Below are 23,052 nucleotides of genomic sequence, written 5' to 3' on the forward strand. Positions count from 1 at the left end.
CACTTCAGCTAAAATAAGAGCCCTAAGTGAAATCAAATGCTACAACATCACTCGTAAAATTAACTCTGACGAAATTTCATTTGATCACCATTTTGTTTACATCTAAGAGCTATGTTTCATATTTTTATCATAAAATATCTCACTCTGATCGATATTTATTGGAAAGAAACATTTTTAATCGACATAAAAACGTTTTGTAATCTCATCGTTTCCAACGGAAGAAAATTCTTGTTTTCTTGTGATCAACGTTTAAATTGCCTCTTTTCTAGTATCTCCAAGCAAACACCATTCCTTCCTTTTTTACAACTAATCAAGTTATAACCACATGAAATATCTGGATAAAAATATGATTTTTGAAAATTCAATCAACAATTGTTAAAGATCTGTCCTGAATGTGAAGAAAGTCGTCCTTCTGAAACAAGCTGAATTAGCCCTAAATGGCTGAGTTCGAGCCAGATCAGTACCAGGGCCTTTTTTCAAGTGATCATGATTCAATTTTGATGCCAGAATGTTTTAGACCATCAAAAATAGACATCATGCTTAACTAATCGTTTTGTTTTCAACTGCCAAACCTATATACTATTCATGTGTGTTATTTGAAAAATTTGGTTCAAATTAAATCATTCTTTAAAGCCGCTTTGTAACATTACTTCATTTCCGCTGCATTTGTTTTATTAATACTATTCAACTCCCTCCTTGTTTTTGTTTAAGAATTTTTAAAACAGTTTAATAAAAACATTCCGATTATTTCATATCAATATTTTTCTCAGAAGCATTTATCTAAGTGATTTTTGCATCAGCTTTTGAGACATGTTTCTCGTACTTCTAGAGCTCTATTACAACAGAAGTAATACTAACAAGATCAAGAACACAACCTCCTGGAAGCAAAATAGAATCGACAACCGTTTCTCCCTCTCAGTCTACTATAATAACATCTCCACCACCTCCAACAACATCTGTTGCACCACCACCGACGCCATCGACGTCTGTTGTGCCTCCACCACCAACTACAACACAACCACCAAGTACAGCACCTCCACCAACAACATCAGTGTCACCACCACCACCAACAACATCGTCTGTTGCACCACCACCACCAACTCCTTCAACATCAGTAACATCTCCACCACCACCAACAACATCTGTTGCACCACCACCGACTCCATCGACGTCTGTTGTGCCTCCACCACCAACTACAACACAACCACCAAGTACAGCACCTCCACCAACAACATCAGTGTCACCACCACCACCAACAACATCGTCTGTTGCACCACCACCACCAACTCCTTCAACATCAGTAACATCTCCACCACCACCAACAACATCTGTTGCACCACCACCGACTCCATCAACGTCTGTTGTGCCTCCACCACCAACTACAACACAACCACCAAGTACAGCACCTCCACCAACAACATCAGTGTCACCACCACCACCAACAACATCGTCTGTTGCACCACCACCACCAACTCCTTCAACATCAGTAACATCTCCACCACCACCAACAACATCTGTTGCACCACCACCGACTCCATCAACGTCTGTTGTGCCTCCACCACCAACTACAACACAACCACCAAGTACAGCACCTCCACCAACAACATCAGTGTCACCACCACCACCAACAACATCGTCTGTTGCACCACCACCACCAACTCCTTCAACATCAGTAACATCTCCACCACCACCAACAACATCTGTTGCACCACCACCGACTCCATCAACGTCTGTTGTGCCCCCACCACCAACTACAACACAACCACCAAGTACAGCACCTCCACCAACAACATCAGTGTCACCACCACCACCAACAACATCGTCTGTTGCACCACCACCACCAACTCCTTCAACATCAGTAACATCTCCACCACCACCAACAACATCTGTTGCACCACCACCGACTCCATCAACGTCTGTTGTGCCTCCACCACCAACTACAACACAACCACCAAGTACAGCACCTCCACCAACAACATCAGTGTCACCACCACCACCAACAACATCGTCTGTTGCACCACCACCACCAACTCCTTCAACATCAGTAACATCTCCACCACCACCAACAACATCTGTTGCACCACCACCGACTCCATCAACGTCTGTTGTTCCTCCACCACCAACTACAACACAACCACCAAGTACAGCACCTCCACCAACAACATCAGTGTCACCACCACCACCAACATCATCGTCTGTTGCACCACCACCACCAACTCCTTCAACATCAGTAACATCTCCACCACCACCAACAACATCTGTTGCACCACCACCGACTCCATCAACGTCTGTTGTGCCTCCACCACCAACTACAACACAACCACCAAGTACAGCACCTCCACCAACAACATCAGTGTCACCACCACCACCAACAACATCGTCTGTTGCACCACCACCACCAACTCCTTCAACATCAGTAACATCTCCACCACCACCAACAACATCTGTTGCACCACCACCGACTCCATCAACGTCTGTTGTTCCTCCACCACCAACTACAACACAACCACCAAGTACAGCACCTCCACCAACAACATCAGTGTCACCACCACCACCAACAACATCGTCTGTTGCACCACCACCACCAACTCCTTCAACATCAGTAACATCTCCACCACCACCAACAACATCTGTTGCACCTCCACCCACTCCATCGACATCTGTTGTGCCTCCACCACCAACTACAACACAACCACCAAGTACAGCACCTCCACCAACAACATCAGTGTCACCACCACCACCAACTCCTTCAACATCAGTAACATCTCCACCACCCCCAATAACTTCATCTACTAGAGAACTTCCTGTTAGTGTATCTTCGAATGTTCCGTTAAGTTTGAAAACAATCATTCCATCGTCATTTGTCACCAATTCGTTATATACACAAAGAACTTCTTCGATAACCTTTCCTTCGTTCCGTCCACCACCATCAGTGCATTCAACATCTGTATCCGTCTCAAGTGTAAGTATTTATATCTTTTTACTACTTCATCCGAATGATTTCAATAGGATTATTTTGTTGATGGCAGTTGGTCCTTTTTGTTAAGTCTCGCTTGTTTCTAATAAGTAATGCGTTAAAGGAATGTAATCTTTTTTGATAAAGTCTTTTTAATATTGGAATGAATTGAAAGAAACTACTTGTCCTTTGACGCTGTTTTGCTAGTTTTGTGCACTCTCTATTTCATCTGCATTTTCACTAAGTTCTGAAGTAGGAATTTCATTGCGTCACGTATGGCGTAGTGATTAAGCCATTTATTTCGTTTTGGTTCCCCAACGGGTAGTAATCAATAGATCAAGTCTTCTGTTTACATTAGCCTTTCCAGATAGTTTTTTGACAAGTCGAATCTAAATAAAAACTCTCTTAGAAGACATTGTCACATCTCCCATCGAATCCTGTCTTGAGGCTCCATTTAATGATGATAGGAACAACGACTGGCTGTTGATGTATCGGCTCAAGTCGCCCCAATTAACCTATTGAAAACCCTAATCCTTCATAATAGCTTGATGGCCTCCAGCTACAACATAAATTAAATTTCTGAATTATCATTAAATCTAATTCAAGTGACAATGCTTTTATGCATAAACCCATGCTTCAGACCACATGATACGCAGAAATTCCCCAAGGCATCACAGCAACACATGATGACTTAAATTAAGAACGAAAGCAGCAACCGTTCGTTATCAGTGCGAAAACTACACTTCAGCTAAAATAAGAGCCCTAAGTGAAATCAAATGCTACAACATCACTCGTAAAATTAACTCTGACGAAATTTCATTTGATCACCATTTTGTTTACATCTAAGAGCTATGTTTCATATTTTTATCATAAAATATCTCACTCTGATCGATATTTATTGGAAAGAAACATTTTTAATCGACATAAAAACGTTTTGTAATCTCATCGTTTCCAACGGAAGAAAATTCTTGTTTTCTTGTAATCAACGTTTAAATTGCCTCTTTTCTAGTATCTCCAAGCAAACACCATTCCTTCCTTTTTTTACAACTAATCAAGTTATAACCACATTTAATATCTGAATAAAAATATGATTTTTGAAAATTCAATCAACAATTGTTAAAGATCTGTCCTGAATGTGAAGAAAGTCGTCCTTCTGAAACAAGCTGAATTAGCCCTAAATGGCTGAGTTCGAGCCAGATCAGTACAAGGGCCTTTTTTCAAGTGATCATGATTCAATTTTGATGCCAGAATGTTTTAGACCATCAAAAATAGACATCATGCTTAACTAATCGTTTTGTTTTCAACTGCCAAACCTATATACTATTCATTTGTGTTATTTGAAAAATTTGGTTCAAAATAAATCATTCTTTAAAGCCGCTTTGTAACATTACTTCATTTCGGCTGCATTTGTTTTATTAATACTATTCAACTCCCTCCTTGTTTTTGTTTAAGAATTTTTGAAACAGTTTAATAAAAACATTCCGATTATTTCATATCAATATTTTTCTCAGAAGCATTTATCTAAGTGATTTTTGCATCAGCTTTTGAGACATTATTCATATTTCACAAGTAGAAATGTTTCTCGTACTTCTAGAGCTCTATTACAACAGAAGTAATACTAACAAGATCAAGAACACAACCTCCTGGAAGCAAAATAGAATCGACAACCGTTTCTCCCTCTCAGTCTACTATAATAACATCTCCACCACCTCCAACAACATCTGTTGCACCACCACCGACGCCATCAACGTCTGTTGTGCCTCCACCACCAACTACAACACAACCACCAAGTACAGCACCTCCACCAACAACATCAGTGTCACCACCACCACCAACAACATCGTCTGTTGCACCACCACCACCAACTCCTTCAACATCAGTAACATCTCCACCACCACCAACAACATCTGTTGCACCACCACCGACTCCATCAACGTCTGTTGTGCCTCCACCACCAACTACAACACAACCACCAAGTACAGCACCTCCACCAACAACATCAGTGTCACCACCACCACCAACAACATCGTCTGTTGCACCACCACCACCAACTCCTTCAACATCAGTAACATCTCCACCACCACCAACAACATCTGTTGCACCACCACCGACTCCATCAACGTCTGTTGTGCCTCCACCACCAACTACAACACAACCACCAAGTACAGCACCTCCACCAACAACATCAGTGTCACCACCACCACCAACAACATCGTCTGTTTCACCACCACCACCAACTCCTTCAACATCAGTAACATCTCCACCACCTCCAACAACATCTGTTGCACCACCACCGACGCCATCAACGTCTGTTGTGCCTCCACCACCAACTACAACACAACCACCAAGTACAGCACCTCCACCAACAACATCAGTGTCACCACCACCACCAACATCATCGTCTGTTGCACCACCACCACCAACTCCTTCAACATCAGTAACATCTCCACCACCACCAACAACATCTGTTGCACCACCACCGACTCCATCAACGTCTGTTGTGCCTCCACCACCAACTACAACACAACCACCAAGTACAGCACCTCCACCAACAACATCAGTGTCACCACCACCACCAACAACATCGTCTGTTGCACCACCACCACCAACTCCTTCAACATCAGTAACATCTCCACCACCACCAACAACATCTGTTGCACCACCACCGACTCCATCAACGTCTGTTGTGCCTCCACCACCAACTACAACACAACCACCAAGTACAGCACCTCCACCAACAACATCAGTGTCACCACCACCACCAACAACATCGTCTGTTTCACCACCACCACCAACTCCTTCAACATCAGTAACATCTCCACCACCTCCAACAACATCTGTTGCACCACCACCGACTCCATCAACGTCTGTTGTGCCTCCACCACCAACTACAACACAACCACCAAGTACAGCACCTCCACCAACAACATCAGTGTCACCACCACCACCAACAACATCGTCTGTTGCACCACCACCACCAACTCCTTCAACATCAGTAACATCTCCACCACCACCAACGACATCTGTTGCGCCACCACCGACTCCATCAACGTCTGTTGTGCCTCCACCACCAACTACAACACAACCACCAAGTACAGCACCTCCACCAACAACATCAGTGTCACCACCACCACCAACATCATCGTCTGTTGCACCACCACCACCAACTCCTTCAACATCAGTAATATCTCCACCACCACCAACAACATCTGTTGCACCACCACCGACTCCATCAACGTCTGTTGTGCCTCCACCACCAACTACAACACAACCACCAAGTACAGCACCTCCACCAACAACATCAGTGTCACCACCACCACCAACAACATCGTCTGTTGCACCACCACCACCAACTCCTTCAACATCAGTAACATCGCCACCACCACCAACAACATCTGTTGCACCACCACCGACTCCATCAACGTCTGTTGTGCCTCCACCACCAACTACAACACAACCACCAAGTACAGCACCTCCACCAACAACATCAGTGTCACCACCACCACCAACAACATCGTCTGTTGCACCACCACCACCAACTCCTTCAACATCAGTAACATCTCCACCACCACCAACAACATCTGTTGCACCACCACCGACTCCATCAACGTCTGTTGTGCCTCCACCACCAACTACAACACAACCACCAAGTACAGCACCTCCACCAACAACATCAGTGTCACCACCACCACCAACTCCTTCAACATCAGTAACATCACCACCACCAATAACTTCATCTACTAGAGAACTTCCTGTTAGTGTATCTTCGAATGTTCCATTAAGTTTGAAAACAATCATTCCATCGTCATTTGTCACCAATTCGTTATATACACAAAGAACTTCTTCGATAACCTTTCCTTCGTTCCGTCCACCACCATCAGTGCATTCAACATCTGTATCCGTCTCAAGTGTAAGTATTTATATCTTTTTACTACTTCATCCGAATGATTTCAATAGGATTATTTTGTTGATGGCAGTTGGTCCTTTTTGTTAAGTCTCGCTTGTTTCTAATAAGTAATGCGTTAAAGGAATGTAATCTTTTTTGATAAAGTCTTTTTAATATTGGAATGAATTGAAAGAAACTACTTGTCCTTTGACGCTGTTTTGCTAGTTTTGTGCACTCTCTATTCCATCTGCATTTTCACTAAGTTCTGAAGTAGGAATTTCATTGCGTCACGTATGGCGTAGTGATTAAGCCATTTATTTCGTTTTGGTTCCCCAACGGGTAGTAATCAATAGATCAAGTCTTCTGTTTACATTAGCCTTTCCAGATAGTTTTTTGACAAGTCGAATCTAAATAAAAACTCTCTTAGAAGACATTGTCACATCTCCCATCGAATCCTGTCTTGAGGTTCCATTTAATGATGATAGGAACAACGACTGGCTGTTGCTGTATCGACCCAAGTCGCCCCCATTAACCTATTGAAAACCCTAATCTTTTATATTAGCTTGATGGCCTCAAGCCACAACGAAAATCAAATTTCTGATTTATCATTAAATCGAATTCAAGTGACAATGCTTTTATGCATAAACCCATGCTTCAGACCACATGATACGCAGGAATTCCCCAAGGCATCACAGCAACACATGATCACTTATATTAAGAACGAAAGCATCAACCGTTCGTTATCAGTGCGAAAACTACACTTCAGCTACAATAAGAGCCCTAAGTGAAATCAAATGCTACAACATCACTCGTAAAATACAACATTATTCATATTTCACAAGTAGAAATGTTTCTCGTACTTCTAGAGCTCTATTACAACAGAAGTAATACTAACAAGATCAAGAACACAACCTCCTGGAAGCAAAATAGAATCGACAACCGTTTCTCCCTCTCAGTCTACTATAATAACATCTCCACCACCTCCAACAACATCTGTTGCACCACCACCGACGCCATCAACGTCTGTTGTGCCTCCACCACCAACTACAACACAACCACCAAGTACAGCACCTCCACCAACAACATCAGTGTCACCACCACCACCAACATCATCGTCTGTTGCACCACCACCACCAACTCCTTCAACATCAGTAACATCTCCACCACCACCAACAACATCTGTTGCACCACCACCGACTCCATCAACGTCTGTTGTGCCTCCACCACCAACTACAACACAACCACCAAGTACAGCACCTCCACCAACAACATCAGTGTCACCACCACCACCAACAACATCGTCTGTTGCACCACCACCACCAACTCCTTCAACATCAGTAACATCTCCACCACCACCAACAACATCTGTTGCACCACCACCGACTCCATCAACGTCTGTTGTGCCTCCACCACCAACTACAACACAACCACCAAGTACAGCACCTCCACCAACAACATCAGTGTCACCACCACCACCAACAACATCGTCTGTTTCACCACCACCACCAACTCCTTCAACATCAGTAACATCTCCACCACCTCCAACAACATCTGTTGCACCACCACCGACTCCATCAACGTCTGTTGTGCCTCCACCACCAACTACAACACAACCACCAAGTACAGCACCTCCACCAACAACATCAGTGTCACCACCACCACCAACAACATCGTCTGTTGCACCACCACCACCAACTCCTTCAACATCAGTAACATCTCCACCACCACCAACGACATCTGTTGCGCCACCACCGACTCCATCAACGTCTGTTGTGCCTCCACCACCAACTACAACACAACCACCAAGTACAGCACCTCCACCAACAACATCAGTGTCACCACCACCACCAACATCATCGTCTGTTGCACCACCACCACCAACTCCTTCAACATCAGTAATATCTCCACCACCACCAACAACATCTGTTGCACCACCACCGACTCCATCAACGTCTGTTGTGCCTCCACCACCAACTACAACACAACCACCAAGTACAGCACCTCCACCAACAACATCAGTGTCACCACCACCACCAACAACATCGTCTGTTGCACCACCACCACCAACTCCTTCAACATCAGTAACATCGCCACCACCACCAACAACATCTGTTGCACCACCACCGACTCCATCAACGTCTGTTGTGCCTCCACCACCAACTACAACACAACCACCAAGTACAGCACCTCCACCAACAACATCAGTGTCACCACCACCACCAACAACATCGTCTGTTGCACCACCACCACCAACTCCTTCAACATCAGTAACATCTCCACCACCACCAACAACATCTGTTGCACCACCACCGACTCCATCAACGTCTGTTGTGCCTCCACCACCAACTACAACACAACCACCAAGTACAGCACCTCCACCAACAACATCAGTGTCACCACCACCACCAACTCCTTCAACATCAGTAACATCACCACCACCAATAACTTCATCTACTAGAGAACTTCCTGTTAGTGTATCTTCGAATGTTCCATTAAGTTTGAAAACAATCATTCCATCGTCATTTGTCACCAATTCGTTATATACACAAAGAACTTCTTCGATAACCTTTCCTTCGTTCCGTCCACCACCATCAGTGCATTCAACATCTGTATCCGTCTCAAGTGTAAGTATTTATATCTTTTTACTACTTCATCCGAATGATTTCAATAGGATTATTTTGTTGATGGCAGTTGGTCCTTTTTGTTAAGTCTCGCTTGTTTCTAATAAGTAATGCGTTAAAGGAATGTAATCTTTTTTGATAAAGTCTTTTTAATATTGGAATGAATTGAAAGAAACTACTTGTCCTTTGACGCTGTTTTGCTAGTTTTGTGCACTCTCTATTCCATCTGCATTTTCACTAAGTTCTGAAGTAGGAATTTCATTGCGTCACGTATGGCGTAGTGATTAAGCCATTTATTTCGTTTTGGTTCCCCAACGGGTAGTAATCAATAGATCAAGTCTTCTGTTTACATTAGCCTTTCCAGATAGTTTTTTGACAAGTCGAATCTAAATAAAAACTCTCTTAGAAGACATTGTCACATCTCCCATCGAATCCTGTCTTGAGGTTCCATTTAATGATGATAGGAACAACGACTGGCTGTTGCTGTATCGACCCAAGTCGCCCCCATTAACCTATTGAAAACCCTAATCTTTTATATTAGCTTGATGGCCTCAAGCCACAACGAAAATCAAATTTCTGAATTATCATTAAATCGAATTCAAGTGACAATGCTTTTATGCATAAACCCATGCTTCAGACCACATGATACGCAGGAATTCCCCAAGGCATCACAGCAACACATGATGACTTAAATTAAGAACGAAAGCATCAACCGTTCGTTATCAGTGCGAAAACTACACTTCAGCTAAAATAAGAGCCCTAAGTGAAATCAAATGCTACAACATCACTCGTAAAATACAACATTATTCATATTTCACAAGTAGAAATGTTTCTCGTACTTCTAGAGCTCTATTACAACAGAAGTAATACTAACAAGATCAAGAACACAACCTCCTGGAAGCAAAATAGAATCGACAACCGTTTCTCCCTCTCAGTCTACTATAATAACATCTCCACCACCTCCAACAACATCTGTTGCACCACCACCGACGCCATCAACGTCTGTTGTGCCTCCACCACCAACTACAACACAACCACCAAGTACAGCACCTCCACCAACAACATCAGTGTCACCACCACCACCAACAACATCGTCTGTTGCACCACCACCACCAACTCCTTCAACATCAGTAACATCTCCACCACCACCAACAACATCTGTTGCACCACCACCGACTCCATCAACGTCTGTTGTGCCTCCACCACCAACTACAACACAACCACCAAGTACAGCACCTCCACCAACAACATCAGTGTCACCACCACCACCAACAACATCGTCTGTTGCACCACCACCACCAACTCCTTCAACATCAGTAACATCTCCACCACCACCAACAACATCTGTTGCACCACCACCGACTCCATCAACGTCTGTTGTGCCTCCACCACCAACTACAACACAACCACCAAGTACAGCACCTCCACCAACAACATCAGTGTCACCACCACCACCAACAACATCGTCTGTTTCACCACCACCACCAACTCCTTCAACATCAGTAACATCTCCACCACCACCAACAACATCTGTTGCACCACCACCGACTCCATCAACGTCTGTTGTGCCTCCACCACCAACTACAACACAACCACCAAGTACAGCACCTCCACCAACAACATCAGTGTCACCACCACCACCAACAACATCGTCTGTTTCACCACCACCACCAACTCCTTCAACATCAGTAACATCTCCACCACCACCAACAACATCTGTTGCACCACCACCGACTCCATCAACGTCTGTTGTGCCTCCACCACCAACTACAACACAACCACCAAGTACAGCACCTCCACCAACAACATCAGTGTCACCACCACCACCAACAACATCGTCTGTTGCACCACCACCACCAACTCCTTCAACATCAGTAACATCTCCACCACCACCAACGACATCTGTTGCGCCACCACCGACTCCATCAACGTCTGTTGTGCCTCCACCACCAACTACAACACAACCACCAAGTACAGCACCTCCACCAACAACATCAGTGTCACCACCACCACCAACATCATCATCTGTTGCACCACCACCACCAACTCCTTCAACATCAGTAACATCTCCACCACCACCAACAACATCTGTTGCACCACCACCGACTCCATCAACGTCTGTTGTGCCTCCACCACCAACTACAACACAACCACCAAGTACAGCACCTCCACCAACAACATCAGTGTCACCACCACCACCAACTACATCTTTGTCAACAACAAAGACACCTTCATTATCTTTGTCAACTACATACACATTTACTGTGAGCAGTTCAAAGGTCATTCTTACAACTATTACAACAGCCACTCCATCCTTTACAACTGTGGTTCCTTCTACAACCCGTGAGTGATACTTCTTTTTATTAACTTTCTTCCTTTCCAGTAGCAAAAGGCTATCTTTAGTATCTTGTTTGTACTTGCATATACTTGCTTATGTTTCCGTTTGTTTCTTTGAACTGTTAATAAGTCCACTTTCATTGTTGGCGTTTTTTTTCAGCTGCTTGCCCTGCTTGCTACTCTAATGGAAAATTCTATCAGGTTAGTTTCTTTTTTGACACTTCAATTCTATGTTAACTTAACTTGTGACGATTTTTTTATCGCTTTATTCTGCATAGCTAAGGAAATAGTAGTTATAAAATTTTGTCGATTGATCAATTTAATAATCTGCACTTATTGCTACTAAATCCTAGAATAATCAATACTATATTGATCTTGCATTGTTGGTGCTTTTACCACAGGTGTAGCTTTTTCATCGAATCCATGTGTTTGTGTTATGATAAGACCAAGATAGCCAAATGCAAGTTACCTTTTCAAAGCTGAAGTTTGTTGTTTTACTCTGATTTGACTCGGAAATCAAATTCCTCCAGTATTGATGCTATTCCTAATTTCTAATTGTTTTAAACACTTATATCTTTCCGTTGTCATTACTATTATTTTTGTTGTTGTTGTTGTTGTTGCTGTTATCATTGTTGTTGCTGTTTTTGTTTTCGCACTTGGGCTCAGTTGTGTCATTTATTTTGTATTGCTTTGCAAATCTTGTTTTTCTCGCTGTTAATTGTTGCTCATATTAGCCAGATTAGAAGTTTGAACAAGGAATTGCTTTATCAAATGGTGTGTACTTACAGGTGAACGAAACATGGTCTGAAAAATGCAGTAATTACACTTGTGCTGAGGTTCCTAACCCATGTTATCCAACGAAGAAGAATTTGCAGATTGTCGAGTCGAAGATTGAGTGCCAGACATGTCCAAAGGTATGCCAGAACTTCCTTAATGTACTTCTGTGCTCCATTCTATCAATGAATTTACATCTCCACCTCAACATTCAAATAAAAAAAATATTCAGGAACAAAGCAATACGACGACGAGAATCCAATGTAATCGATTGAAATGCTGCAAGGTTTGATGCACTGCTAGATCCACCTCATCTTTGAACCTAAAGCAATGTGTATAGTCATCAAGCCATTGTTCTTTTAACTGAAACCAGTCTTTGACTAATTTATTAGTTCAGCCCTTGAAATCTCTCGTTGTCAGAACAGAAGCGTTTTCTTGCAATTGGTTTACGATTGCCTCATGATTCGCTAAATGGTCCCTCCTACCCTTTCCAAAGGTAGCTCTTCCTGTAGCAAACATTAATAATGGAATAATTAATGCTTTTAGGGATTCGAAAGTGTTCCCGAGGAAGGCAAATGTTGCCCTAAATGTGGTAAGTTTTTGAAATATTCAATAAGCCGTAAAAAACATTGCAGCAGAGAGTACCACAGACTATTGAATCCTTTTAATCTACAACATTTTTCATGACAATCTGAGGTATCAGGTTCCTAAAGTTTGATTTAGATTGTTAGATTTCCAAGTCTTAAACCATTTCTATGTCCATTTGTAACAGATTTCACTAATACTTCAAATCATACGGTCTAAAATCGAAAATTCTAAGAAGGTATTTTTAAGATGTGATCACAGTCCCGACTCGGCTTCTAAACGTTTCATTTGCCTGTTACACGCAATGTAGATTTGATCGTGCTTTGAGACGATTATTCGTCTCAATTAATATGGGTTTGACATCGATTCCACATGGGCCATCGATTCACGGTTATTCTTACTCAATTTGCAGTTCCAAGCAATGAGTGTAAGGTGAAGACGTTTGGATACAAGGCCTTAGTTCAAGGCAACTGCACCTCCTCAGAGGAGTACCGAATGACTGGATGCGGTGGTATTTGTGAAAGCAGTGTCATGGCAACCATGGGAGAAGATGTCACTTTTGCCCCGTCATGTACTTGCTGTAAACCTATGAAAGTCAAAAAGCATGTGGCGAAAATGACATGTTCTGATGGAAAAGCGCCATACGAGGTTGGTAACCATTTTTTGCTTTTTCTTTGTAGACAGCTGAAATCAAGGAAGAAAATCCTGAACGTCGACAAACATATGTCTAGATATAACCAATGTCTTTCTAATTTTCTGCAGACAGTGGTGAATATTTTCTTCCCCAAATTAAGTTCAAAGGAAGGCTCAATAGCATCAAAAAGACAGTCAATATCCTTATGATTTTTAGTTAGGCTTTTCATCTAATACAGGCCCGTCGGAACCGGGGGGCTGAGGGGGCTGGAGCCCCCCCAATAATTGTCAAACTGTAGTATGTTTCCTTTATAACAGTGTACTGAATGAGAAGGAAAACAATGGGCAGCCCCCCCCCCCCAATATGAATTTCGTTCCGACGGCACTGTAATATTCATATCTGCTAGACATATCCCACGTTTTTCTGTGAATTTTTGTACAAAAACCCTGTAGTTCCACTAGATGGGATAGGCTTCCTCAAAAAACACATGTCTCTTCTTCAGAGACTGCAATTGTTCTGTTATTCATATAATCTTAATTGCTACCCTTACCAGATTGCATTCACGGAGATCCAACAGTGCTCGTGCAGCAGTTTCACTTGCAAATCTATGAACAACCTGGATGGCGTAGAAATTGTATCCGATGCCGGTTTGCTAGAAAAGGAGAAGAGATCGATCCACGATAAGAAGCGCAGCGTACTGGACGAGCTCGATGAATTGGATTCCATTGATAAAATCGCGGCCGGTTCAAAACGCAAGCGCAGAGCCATAAACTTACACGAGCTTGGAAGCTTAGTGGGCATGGTGAAGCAGAAGAGGGCCGCCAAGCTACGAAAGTGATAAATTGGCAAGAAAAATCATTATGCTGACTTCTTTATTTGATATATGATTAATATGATTTGGGAAATTTATTTTTCATCGAAACAGATAGATTAAAGTTATTTTCCTTTAAGTTTGGAATTTCCATCCTAAAAATTTTATTTCTTTGTGCAACAAAACAGTACTGGTATAAATAAAAAGAATGATTAATTTAAAAGAGTCGTATGATTTGTATCTACGATCAAAAACATTTAATTTAATTACTGAAAGTTGCATTCCTCCAACTTGATATTTCATTGCTCAAAATCCATTCCCGAAGACCTTAAGAACAGATTTGTTCTTACCTGTGACGATGAAATAAGCCCACATCAAAAATAAGCTGTCATATAGACTAAAACTTTGTTCTTTCGTACTATGCTCGTATTATAACAATTATTACCACGTCAACATTGAAATATATATTAGAACTTTGTGTAGCAAATTTAATTAATATGAGCAGCATATTCCTGCACCTTTGCTTATTCTCTGTGTGCATACTGCCATGATTAAAGCTTTGTAAGGCAGAAAGTCGCGATAACCCAGAGGGTACTCCCTGCCTTTTTATATGAAGCAGGGGTTATTCTAAGAAAAATTACACCACAAATAGGCAAGTACTTGCAATTTTTTATAAATCGTTAAAATTTTACTGAATAAAGGGACCGAAACAACTGTAGAACGAGAACCACTGATCTAAAAAGAATAACTCTATTGTTTGACTACATTGTCGGCATTGGCAACAGAAAATATTTACCGGGTACATAGTCAGGTCAGGTACTTTTTTTATCTGCTACAGGTACCGCATAGTCTTTTACTGCGTTTAGGCAGGGCTATGGCTGCGAAAATCATATTTCTCACCTTACCGAGATGATCATGATGGTTTTATATACTTTTGAGTATGGAGATTCAGAATCCAAGATGGGACCAAAAAAATTTTGCCTCAGTATCATATGACTGATGACGTCATCAATAACGGCAAAAACAGTCATAATTCCGCTATTTATTCAAAGCAAATTGCACAATTCAGCAATGGTAGGTCTTATGTGAATGCGCATTTCAAGTGCATTCAATTGATGTATCATATGATTTATTTTGCTGCCGTTTGCTTTTTTGTGACGTCATTAGTGGATTTTCCCAAGTTTTGCCACAACCTTTGCGCTGATAACTAAGTGAGTTGGAGTTCACTGCAAATGTGCCAAAACTATGTTGATCTAAATATTTTTTATGCTTTTCGACATTATTTGACTATGCTTGACACTTATAAGTAATAATAATGATCCTAAGGCATTTTTGTAAAGCGACAGCAATGACGATAAAGCAGTTTCTTTACAAAGCGACTTTATACCTGGTTGCTGCTAGGTTTTTTACAAGTGTTGAAGCATATCTAGTTAAATTTATTTGAAGGCTTTTTTCATTCCAGTGTTGAGTTAAAAGTCTCCTCATTAATTCTATGCTTAAGTAGGTGCGCATTGGCATTGAAAATACCATTGCAGCCTTAGCTTCTCTGATTCCTGCTGACAGGTATCGGGGAGTTCTGTCACATCTTTCCTGGAACTATCTGGAAGCACAATATGACGCAATAAGCGGCACAGAAATAGTTGTTACGTTTCTGGTATTTTCTTTGAGCCGTATTTCAATGTACTTGGGCTTTTGCTGATCATGTATGTTCTTAAATGAAAGCTTCAAAATATGCCAGTTTCTACGTTCCTTTGCTAGCAACCAAGCAATTGTGTCACTTCTTTCCCTTTGGTGTTGCGGCCAATTAGAATACCTGCACCAATATTGTTTAACCTTTTGAAATTATTCTAGGAGTTTCAAGGAAGCGGTCGAAAAGGAGCGTCAGAATAGTCCACACTGGACATAGCGAGAAGCTTAGCAGCTTGTCTCTATAATTAGAATGGAAAGAGTATTCTCTGATTTTTGCTTTTATAGACATGGTATACATCCATAAAGATCATGAAGATGTTACATTGGCTATATGGTAGTCTAAATATTGCAGCAAGCAGTTTACTAGGTTTTCTTGTTCAAGACCAATTCCCCAAATCTAATCTGTAGAACTGGACTGTAGTCTTGAAGACTGTGATGCTTCGAAAGATATTTTGTAGATGTTTTGTATCCATTACTCTTTCATGAAGAGGCTGTTATTTATAGGTAAAGCTCAAGATTTGTTTCAAAACTACTCTTACGAGATTTGCTGAGACAGAAAAACTCTGAATAAAGTTATTAAAGATAGTGAGTCCTTGGATTTGGCATTGAATTGTGAGACATGGAGTATCTCATCTGTTATGCAAAAGCGTTTGGAGGCAAAAGTGATGTGATTTTTTAGAAAAATGCTGAAGATTTCATGGACTGATAAGATATCAAATTAGCGAGTACTCACAATTGCTTACGTGAAGCGAAAATTGTTACAGACCATCAGGAAAATGACATTGTTGGGATATGTTATGCGGATAAAAGGCATAGAGAACCTATCGCTAACCGGAAAAGTAGAAGGTAAAAGAGCAAGAGGCAGACAGAGACTGACGTCTTTGAGCAACATCAAAGAATGGACTAACAGGACAAATGAAAATGAACTCATTCATACATGTCAAGATAGAGAAGTTTGGAGGAGCATGATCGTCAACGCCTTAGCGCATGACACATAAAGGCCGATTTCCATTTGACATTTTTTGTGCGCGCGGGCGTAGCGCCCAAATTTGAGCATGCGTAGCTAAGTGCTGCTGTCAAGTGGCCCAGCGCACATAAAAATTAAGACCCTATCAACTTTCTGGCGCTCACAGCGGACGCAAAATCGAGACCACTTGATTTTAATTACGCATGCTCAGCCCGCGCGCACAAAAAATGTCAAATGGAAATCGGCCTTGAAGAAGAGGAAAAGGGTGGTGTGATTTTACCAGATAAGAATGGAAACAAAATAAACAGCCAAGATCAAAACCAAAAGTATTTTAGGTTAAGTAATGGATGACTATTTACTATAATTCTTTTTTAACGATAAACTTTCGTTTTTCCAAGACTTTCGCCTTGGCTCTCCGGGCAATCATAATAAAAGAAAACACTTTTTCGAATATCTTGCCAACAAATTCGGTACCTGATAATTTAACAACAGATTATTGACCCGTTTAACTGGCTTCATCAACATCTCCGAAACAACGAAGATGTACAATGTACTGAGATAGAAATTTGACTGCTTTTGAAATTAAAAATTCACAAAAGTACTGTTGCAATTGAATTAAGTTGGTTTTCAATTAACATTTACGAGTATGATTTTCTTCTAATAACAGCAAAATGCAAACTCATTACATAAAGTATAAAAAATGTGAAGTTTGGTATCGTTTCATGGGACTTTACTTTGTGGCTTTTCGTACAATTTCTGTGTAAGCAGAAAATCGTGACACAATTGTAGAGAGCGGCAAGCAACATGGTTCCGGGCTGTAAATTCTCTGGCGACCTTATCTCCGACCACAAACAGTTCAAAGGAAGACTTCAGGAAAATCTCCTTCGTATTTCCTGAGCTTGTTTAGTACAATAAGCATGTCAAAAGAATTTGGCCAGTTGCTGTGTACATGCTTACTCGCTGTGTTGTTAAATTATCTTTGGGATATTGAGACCATTTGACATGGAAAGTTGGAAAATTTTGTTATTCTTTCGAATTAAAAGAATTAAAATGTAAACTGCGGCAATGAAGACTGTAAAAATGGCCTTAGAGATGTCGATACTTGTCCGTAAAATGTTGTATTTTCATCTAACGGTTTGCTATTCACAAATGCCACAGCTTTAAAGTAACGTGACAAGAGAGCCGAAAAGCCATAACTTTTTTTTCGGCAATAAAAATTTTTTTCAGAAGATATTGATGCATTTTAACGGATCTTGATAGCATATACAGTCAAACCTTGTTATGAAAATCTTCTCAGGGCTTCTACCCAATAAAACTCCTGAGAGTGCCCTTAATGGCTGTATATTTTTAAATGCTGTATTTTCAGAAACGAGGCATGACAGTGTATCTTTGTTTAGTAGTATAGGAATATTTTTAAAGTTGCTATGCACAGACAAAATTATAAGTATATTGGTACAAGAAAGGGTACAAGAAAGGGTACAAGAAAGGGTACAAGAAAGGGTACAAGAAAGGGTACAAGAAAGGGTACAAGAAAGGGTACAAGAAAGGGTACAAAAAGGGTACAAGAAAGGGTACAAGAAAGGGTACAAGAAAGGGTACAAGAAAGGGTACAAGAAAGGGTACAAGAAAGGGTACAAGAAAGGGTACAAGAAAGGGTACAAAAAGGGTACAAGAAAGGGTACAAGAAAGGGTACAAGAAAGGGTACAAGAAAGGATCAATCTCAGAACTTTATAGCATGCAATGTTACGTCTTTTGGAAAATATTTACTGATAAACTTTAGAAGTAACAAAACCAGGTTGACATGCGATACTAAAAGAACGTTCAATCATTGTATTTAAATTGGTTTAATAAATCTCTCTTGTGGCGCTTTGTGTTCATGCTTCCTTACAACATCAATCGTTCCTTTCGGTTGGTGTGTGTTAGGGGTGAGCTTGCAAGCCTACTTCACCATCGTGACCTCAATGATCTGCCTGATTTGTTTAAGGCCATATAACACACAGCAAAATGGAGAGACTCCTTACGGCGAATTTCCAAGTCACTCTCTGTCATAACGTTTTCGTTTTCTCTCACCAGCTGAGGCAGTGGTGAGCTTCCTTTCCAAGTGGTGAAACAGAGAAACATTTGCTTGAGACCGCTGCAGTATCAGTCATGCAAAGACCATGCTGTCGAAAGTAGACAACTGGCATAGTAAAGCAGTATTGGAAACAGTCATTATGCATTTCAACCACCCCAAAACAAGAAGGCGTCGAAAGTGAGTTTGATTATCCAAATCTATCCAATTATATGTATATCTTGTTTTGAAAGAGTAATGCTTTAAGTTTAGGCAAATACTCTTTTTTTATAAGAACCAGTGAATTTAAGTTCAGGCTGACTGTTTTTAATTTTTTCGAATATCCGAGGCTGAATTGTTCTTAATTTGTTCATAAATTAAGAGGGTGTAAGCAGCGCTATTGCTAGCTTTTTCGCTCTAAGGAGATGTTCAGGCCTCATTTGCCAACAAAGTGAATGAGACAGCCTTAATTTGCTGACAAATTTGAATATTCACCGAAAAAGCACCCACACATCGCTAAAAAGCCTCCATTTTGAGAAAAAACGTTGTTCAAAATTGCATTTTGCAGAAGCTTAGCCTCAGCTGCTTGTTCTTAATTTGTTCTTAACTTTTGACCAGTTTTGAGGCTCGTGTTCTTAGAAAATTATTCTTTTAAAAAAAGAGTGTAAAATAGACAGTCAAAAGAAGGGCAAATACAAATAGACGAGACAAGGTTAGTTTCGGTCTCCATCCTTATATGCATATGCAAAATACAGAAATAAAAAATATGCGAAGAACTTTGCCTGTTAAAGGTTCAACGCTCATGAAAACCTCAATGAATAATCCTTGTAAGCTCTTTTGAAAATTAAGATTGACTGTCATTCTACTATCAGGGGCGGATCCAGAGCAAAGTTGACGGGGGCAGTTGGTAGTGGGGGCGCTGAAAAATTTTCAGAAATTGGTGACGAGAGAATTAAATGCTGTATGCAACAATTTCCGACACCAACTACTGACAAATAACTGTCTATTCACGTTCTAAGAAAATTTTCATAATCATTGTATCAAAGCAATGATTTATATTTCTAGCATGACTGAAGTTCTCTTATTAAAATTTCTTTCTTAAAAGACGAATTTTCCGGCCGAAGACCCGCTGCTCTGTTACCCTAGTCACGATAGACAAATGCTCTATCATAAATATGCTCCGTAGTTCTGTTTGGTGTTGATTATGATTTGACAACTTTTAAGCGCAAGAAATTGAACACTGTTTGAATGAAGCCAGGAATAAAAGAACAAAACTTTATGGATAGCATTGTTGTCTTCCAAAGAGTGATATTCTAGCAAAGCTTAGTTCATCTTTAGAAAAAACAATGGCGGAATCAAGGGGGGGGGGTGGCAACAAGGGGCAGTTGCTCCTCTCTCGACGAGTTGAAGCAAGTCTGGCGCCCCTTTTTTGGAAATTGTGCGCCCCTTTTGAAATATGAGAATCAGGTGAAATAGTTTCTGAGACCGATAGGTTAATTTGCTTCGAGGATTACATCAAAGTTATGTTGTTTATTCCAAAAATGGATCTGAAATTGTTGTATAGAGCGTACTCTCGTCATCAATTTTTGAAAATTTTTCAGCGCCCCAACTATCAGCTTGCCCTCCTTCAAGTTTGCTCTGGTTCCGCCCTTGGGAAAAAAGAAGTTAACTTTGAGGTAATCCTTTAAGTGAGTTAACCTATAAGTCTCAGAAACTTTTTCACCTGATTCTCACTCTTCAAGGTCAAAAAGAGTTTGCATTTTTTACCCTCTTACCAGCTCTCTCTTCACAGTTTCGAATTATTACATTTTTTACTTAGACTAACCTCTCTCTTCTCATTATCAATTTGAAGGAGAGTTGTTTTGTCTGCACTCATTAACAAGCACAGCCGAATGACAAAGCTCTTTCATCTGAATCACACATCTCAGTATATACGATCGTTCACCTGTTGTAAAGTTTAATTTTTAATACTATCTGTGCCTTCGCGAGTAACTTATCTAGCGAATAGTAACAAATGATGGTATTTTCACAACTTGAGATGATGACTACGGTGGTCTTCATAGAAACATCTGCTCAGAAGGTGCCAAAATCAAATTCCAACCCAATTCTGACCCGGCGAGATATCAAGATTATAAATGAGCAAAGTTTCGCAAATTCCTTAAAAGATAATAATGGTATGGTATTTTAAAAAATCGCTAAAATGCGAGAAGGCGAGCAGCAATTTGCCATTTGTATACATTACTTTTGGTCACCTTGGAATGCGTGAATACTAAGTAAAAGAGATTACATGGGCAGTGGAGGTACTGAGGGATGTAGACTGGTGACCAATATCAATAATATCTTAACATCATTGCAAAGGCAATCTTGCATCATTGGAATCCATGTTGCCCCTTGCAGAATTTTATTTGCACGGTGCAACATTCGTTGATTTGATAAACAGGTTGTACTAAGGCCCTTTTATGTGTTTGCTTTTCCTCGAGTGGATCCAGGTGCTTTTTGACGTCACTAATTCCTTTATCTGACTCTCATTTTTGTTTCGTAATGAAACACCCTTATATTAAATCTCCTTCATTAAAGCTGTTTTATCTTCTAAAATTAACTCCCTTTTGAATCAAAAAAAGAGATAAAACTTAAAGTGTCTCATGACTTTTTGCAAGATGAGCCTTCAAAATGGCACAAACTTTTCAAACTGATGCTCTGACTTTGTTTAACTTAATGTCTGTTCTCTTGAAATGCTTTACAACAAAACCCTAATATAACGAGCTCCCACTATCACGAACACTTTTGATTGCTCCTGCGGAGTTCCTTTTTAGCAGGACTCCACACCTATAATGGTCTAATTCATTGGAAATATTTAATTGCTTCCCAATTTTTTTTTGCTTATTTTCTCAATATTTTCTTCACTTGAAAAATTTACGTGATTTACCTGCCAACACAAGCACCGCTTTTTCATTAATTGGGAATGGCTCGAAATTGGAAATGAAAATATCGGAATAATTCTTAAGATAGAACTACAAATGTAGCCTCTTATCTGCAATTCCAATACTACTTGAAATTGTTCTGCATGCAATGTAACAATTTTGCACCTTATTGCCTTGTTTTATATACAAGTTTTTATTCTGCTTTCCAAGAGCATTGCGAGTTCAGCCCACAATTTCTATTGTACGAGGGAATTCAGACGGTCTCCTTCGCAGCCTCGTGGTTCTTTGAAAACTTTTATAAACATTTGAACGACTGAATCGGGAGCAGCCTGAATCACCGGCTTGTAAAAATTGCAAGACATATTAACACGAAACCTTCAATAGGACATTACAGTTTTAAAGCAAATTGGAATAAATTGACACTGCATTGCAGAATAATATAAAAAAGGACCTTCGGGCAACGAGCATTGTATTTCTGAGCCAGCCCCAGTTAGGCCACGTCTAGCGAGGTTGCCAGACAGACATTGCTGCTCTATTGAAAAGTTGGCATCTCGGCGCCTTGCGCTCAGTTATATCAGTGCAGAAGACACAGCAGGTTCCTGAAATAACTATGGCAGTTGTAAGACATCCAGGTGTAAAGATGAATTAGCTTCGCGCAGGTTACATCAAATGCCGAATGCTCATGAATGTGAAGTTGGAAAATATCGGTGAGGTTGAAGTTCACACACGCAAAATAGATTGCCCTCATGAAGCGGCGTTTGGAAGGCATGAAAGCAGTCTGATCTTAACTAAGAGGTATTTTAATCTTTCTAAATTCACC

General features: G+C 40.7%; 2 protein-coding genes across 4 annotated transcripts in view; both read left to right on the forward strand.

The window, feature by feature from the left end:
• LOC135681773 (uncharacterized) overlaps positions 1-15,121 on the forward strand; it is a 47,896-nt gene extending 32,775 nt beyond the window's left edge. The window contains exons 28-36 of the mRNA XM_089111959.1: positions 830-2,962; positions 4,551-6,866; positions 7,709-9,466; positions 10,309-11,806; positions 11,961-12,001; positions 12,589-12,714; positions 13,121-13,166; positions 13,572-13,807; positions 14,347-15,121. Coding sequence (XP_088968085.1) covers positions 830-2,962; positions 4,551-6,866; positions 7,709-9,466; positions 10,309-11,806; positions 11,961-12,001; positions 12,589-12,714; positions 13,121-13,166; positions 13,572-13,807; positions 14,347-14,631 — 8,439 coding nt within the window. The 3' untranslated portion in view covers positions 14,632-15,121. The remainder of the gene's footprint in view (positions 1-829; positions 2,963-4,550; positions 6,867-7,708; positions 9,467-10,308; positions 11,807-11,960; positions 12,002-12,588; positions 12,715-13,120; positions 13,167-13,571; positions 13,808-14,346) is intronic.
• A 4,262-nt stretch (positions 15,122-19,383) lies between these two features.
• The window catches only part of LOC135681774 (steroid hormone receptor ERR2), a 29,469-nt gene continuing 25,800 nt past the window's right edge, over positions 19,384-23,052 (forward strand). The window contains exon 1 of one of the 3 annotated variants that reach the window (XM_065196382.2): positions 19,384-19,512. In XM_065196382.2, coding sequence (XP_065052454.1) covers positions 19,421-19,512 — 92 coding nt within the window. In that variant the 5' untranslated portion in view covers positions 19,384-19,420. Of the gene's footprint in view, positions 19,513-22,511; positions 23,028-23,052 lie in introns of those variants that run through there. The other 2 variants (XM_089111733.1, XM_065196379.2) reach the window with 2 other exon arrangements.

Source organism: Rhopilema esculentum, chromosome 12 (assembly GCF_057945365.1).
Source record: "Rhopilema esculentum isolate cy_ngs chromosome 12, ASM5794536v1, whole genome shotgun sequence".
In the NCBI taxonomy this organism is placed as follows: Eukaryota; Metazoa; Cnidaria; class Scyphozoa; order Rhizostomeae; family Rhizostomatidae; genus Rhopilema; species Rhopilema esculentum.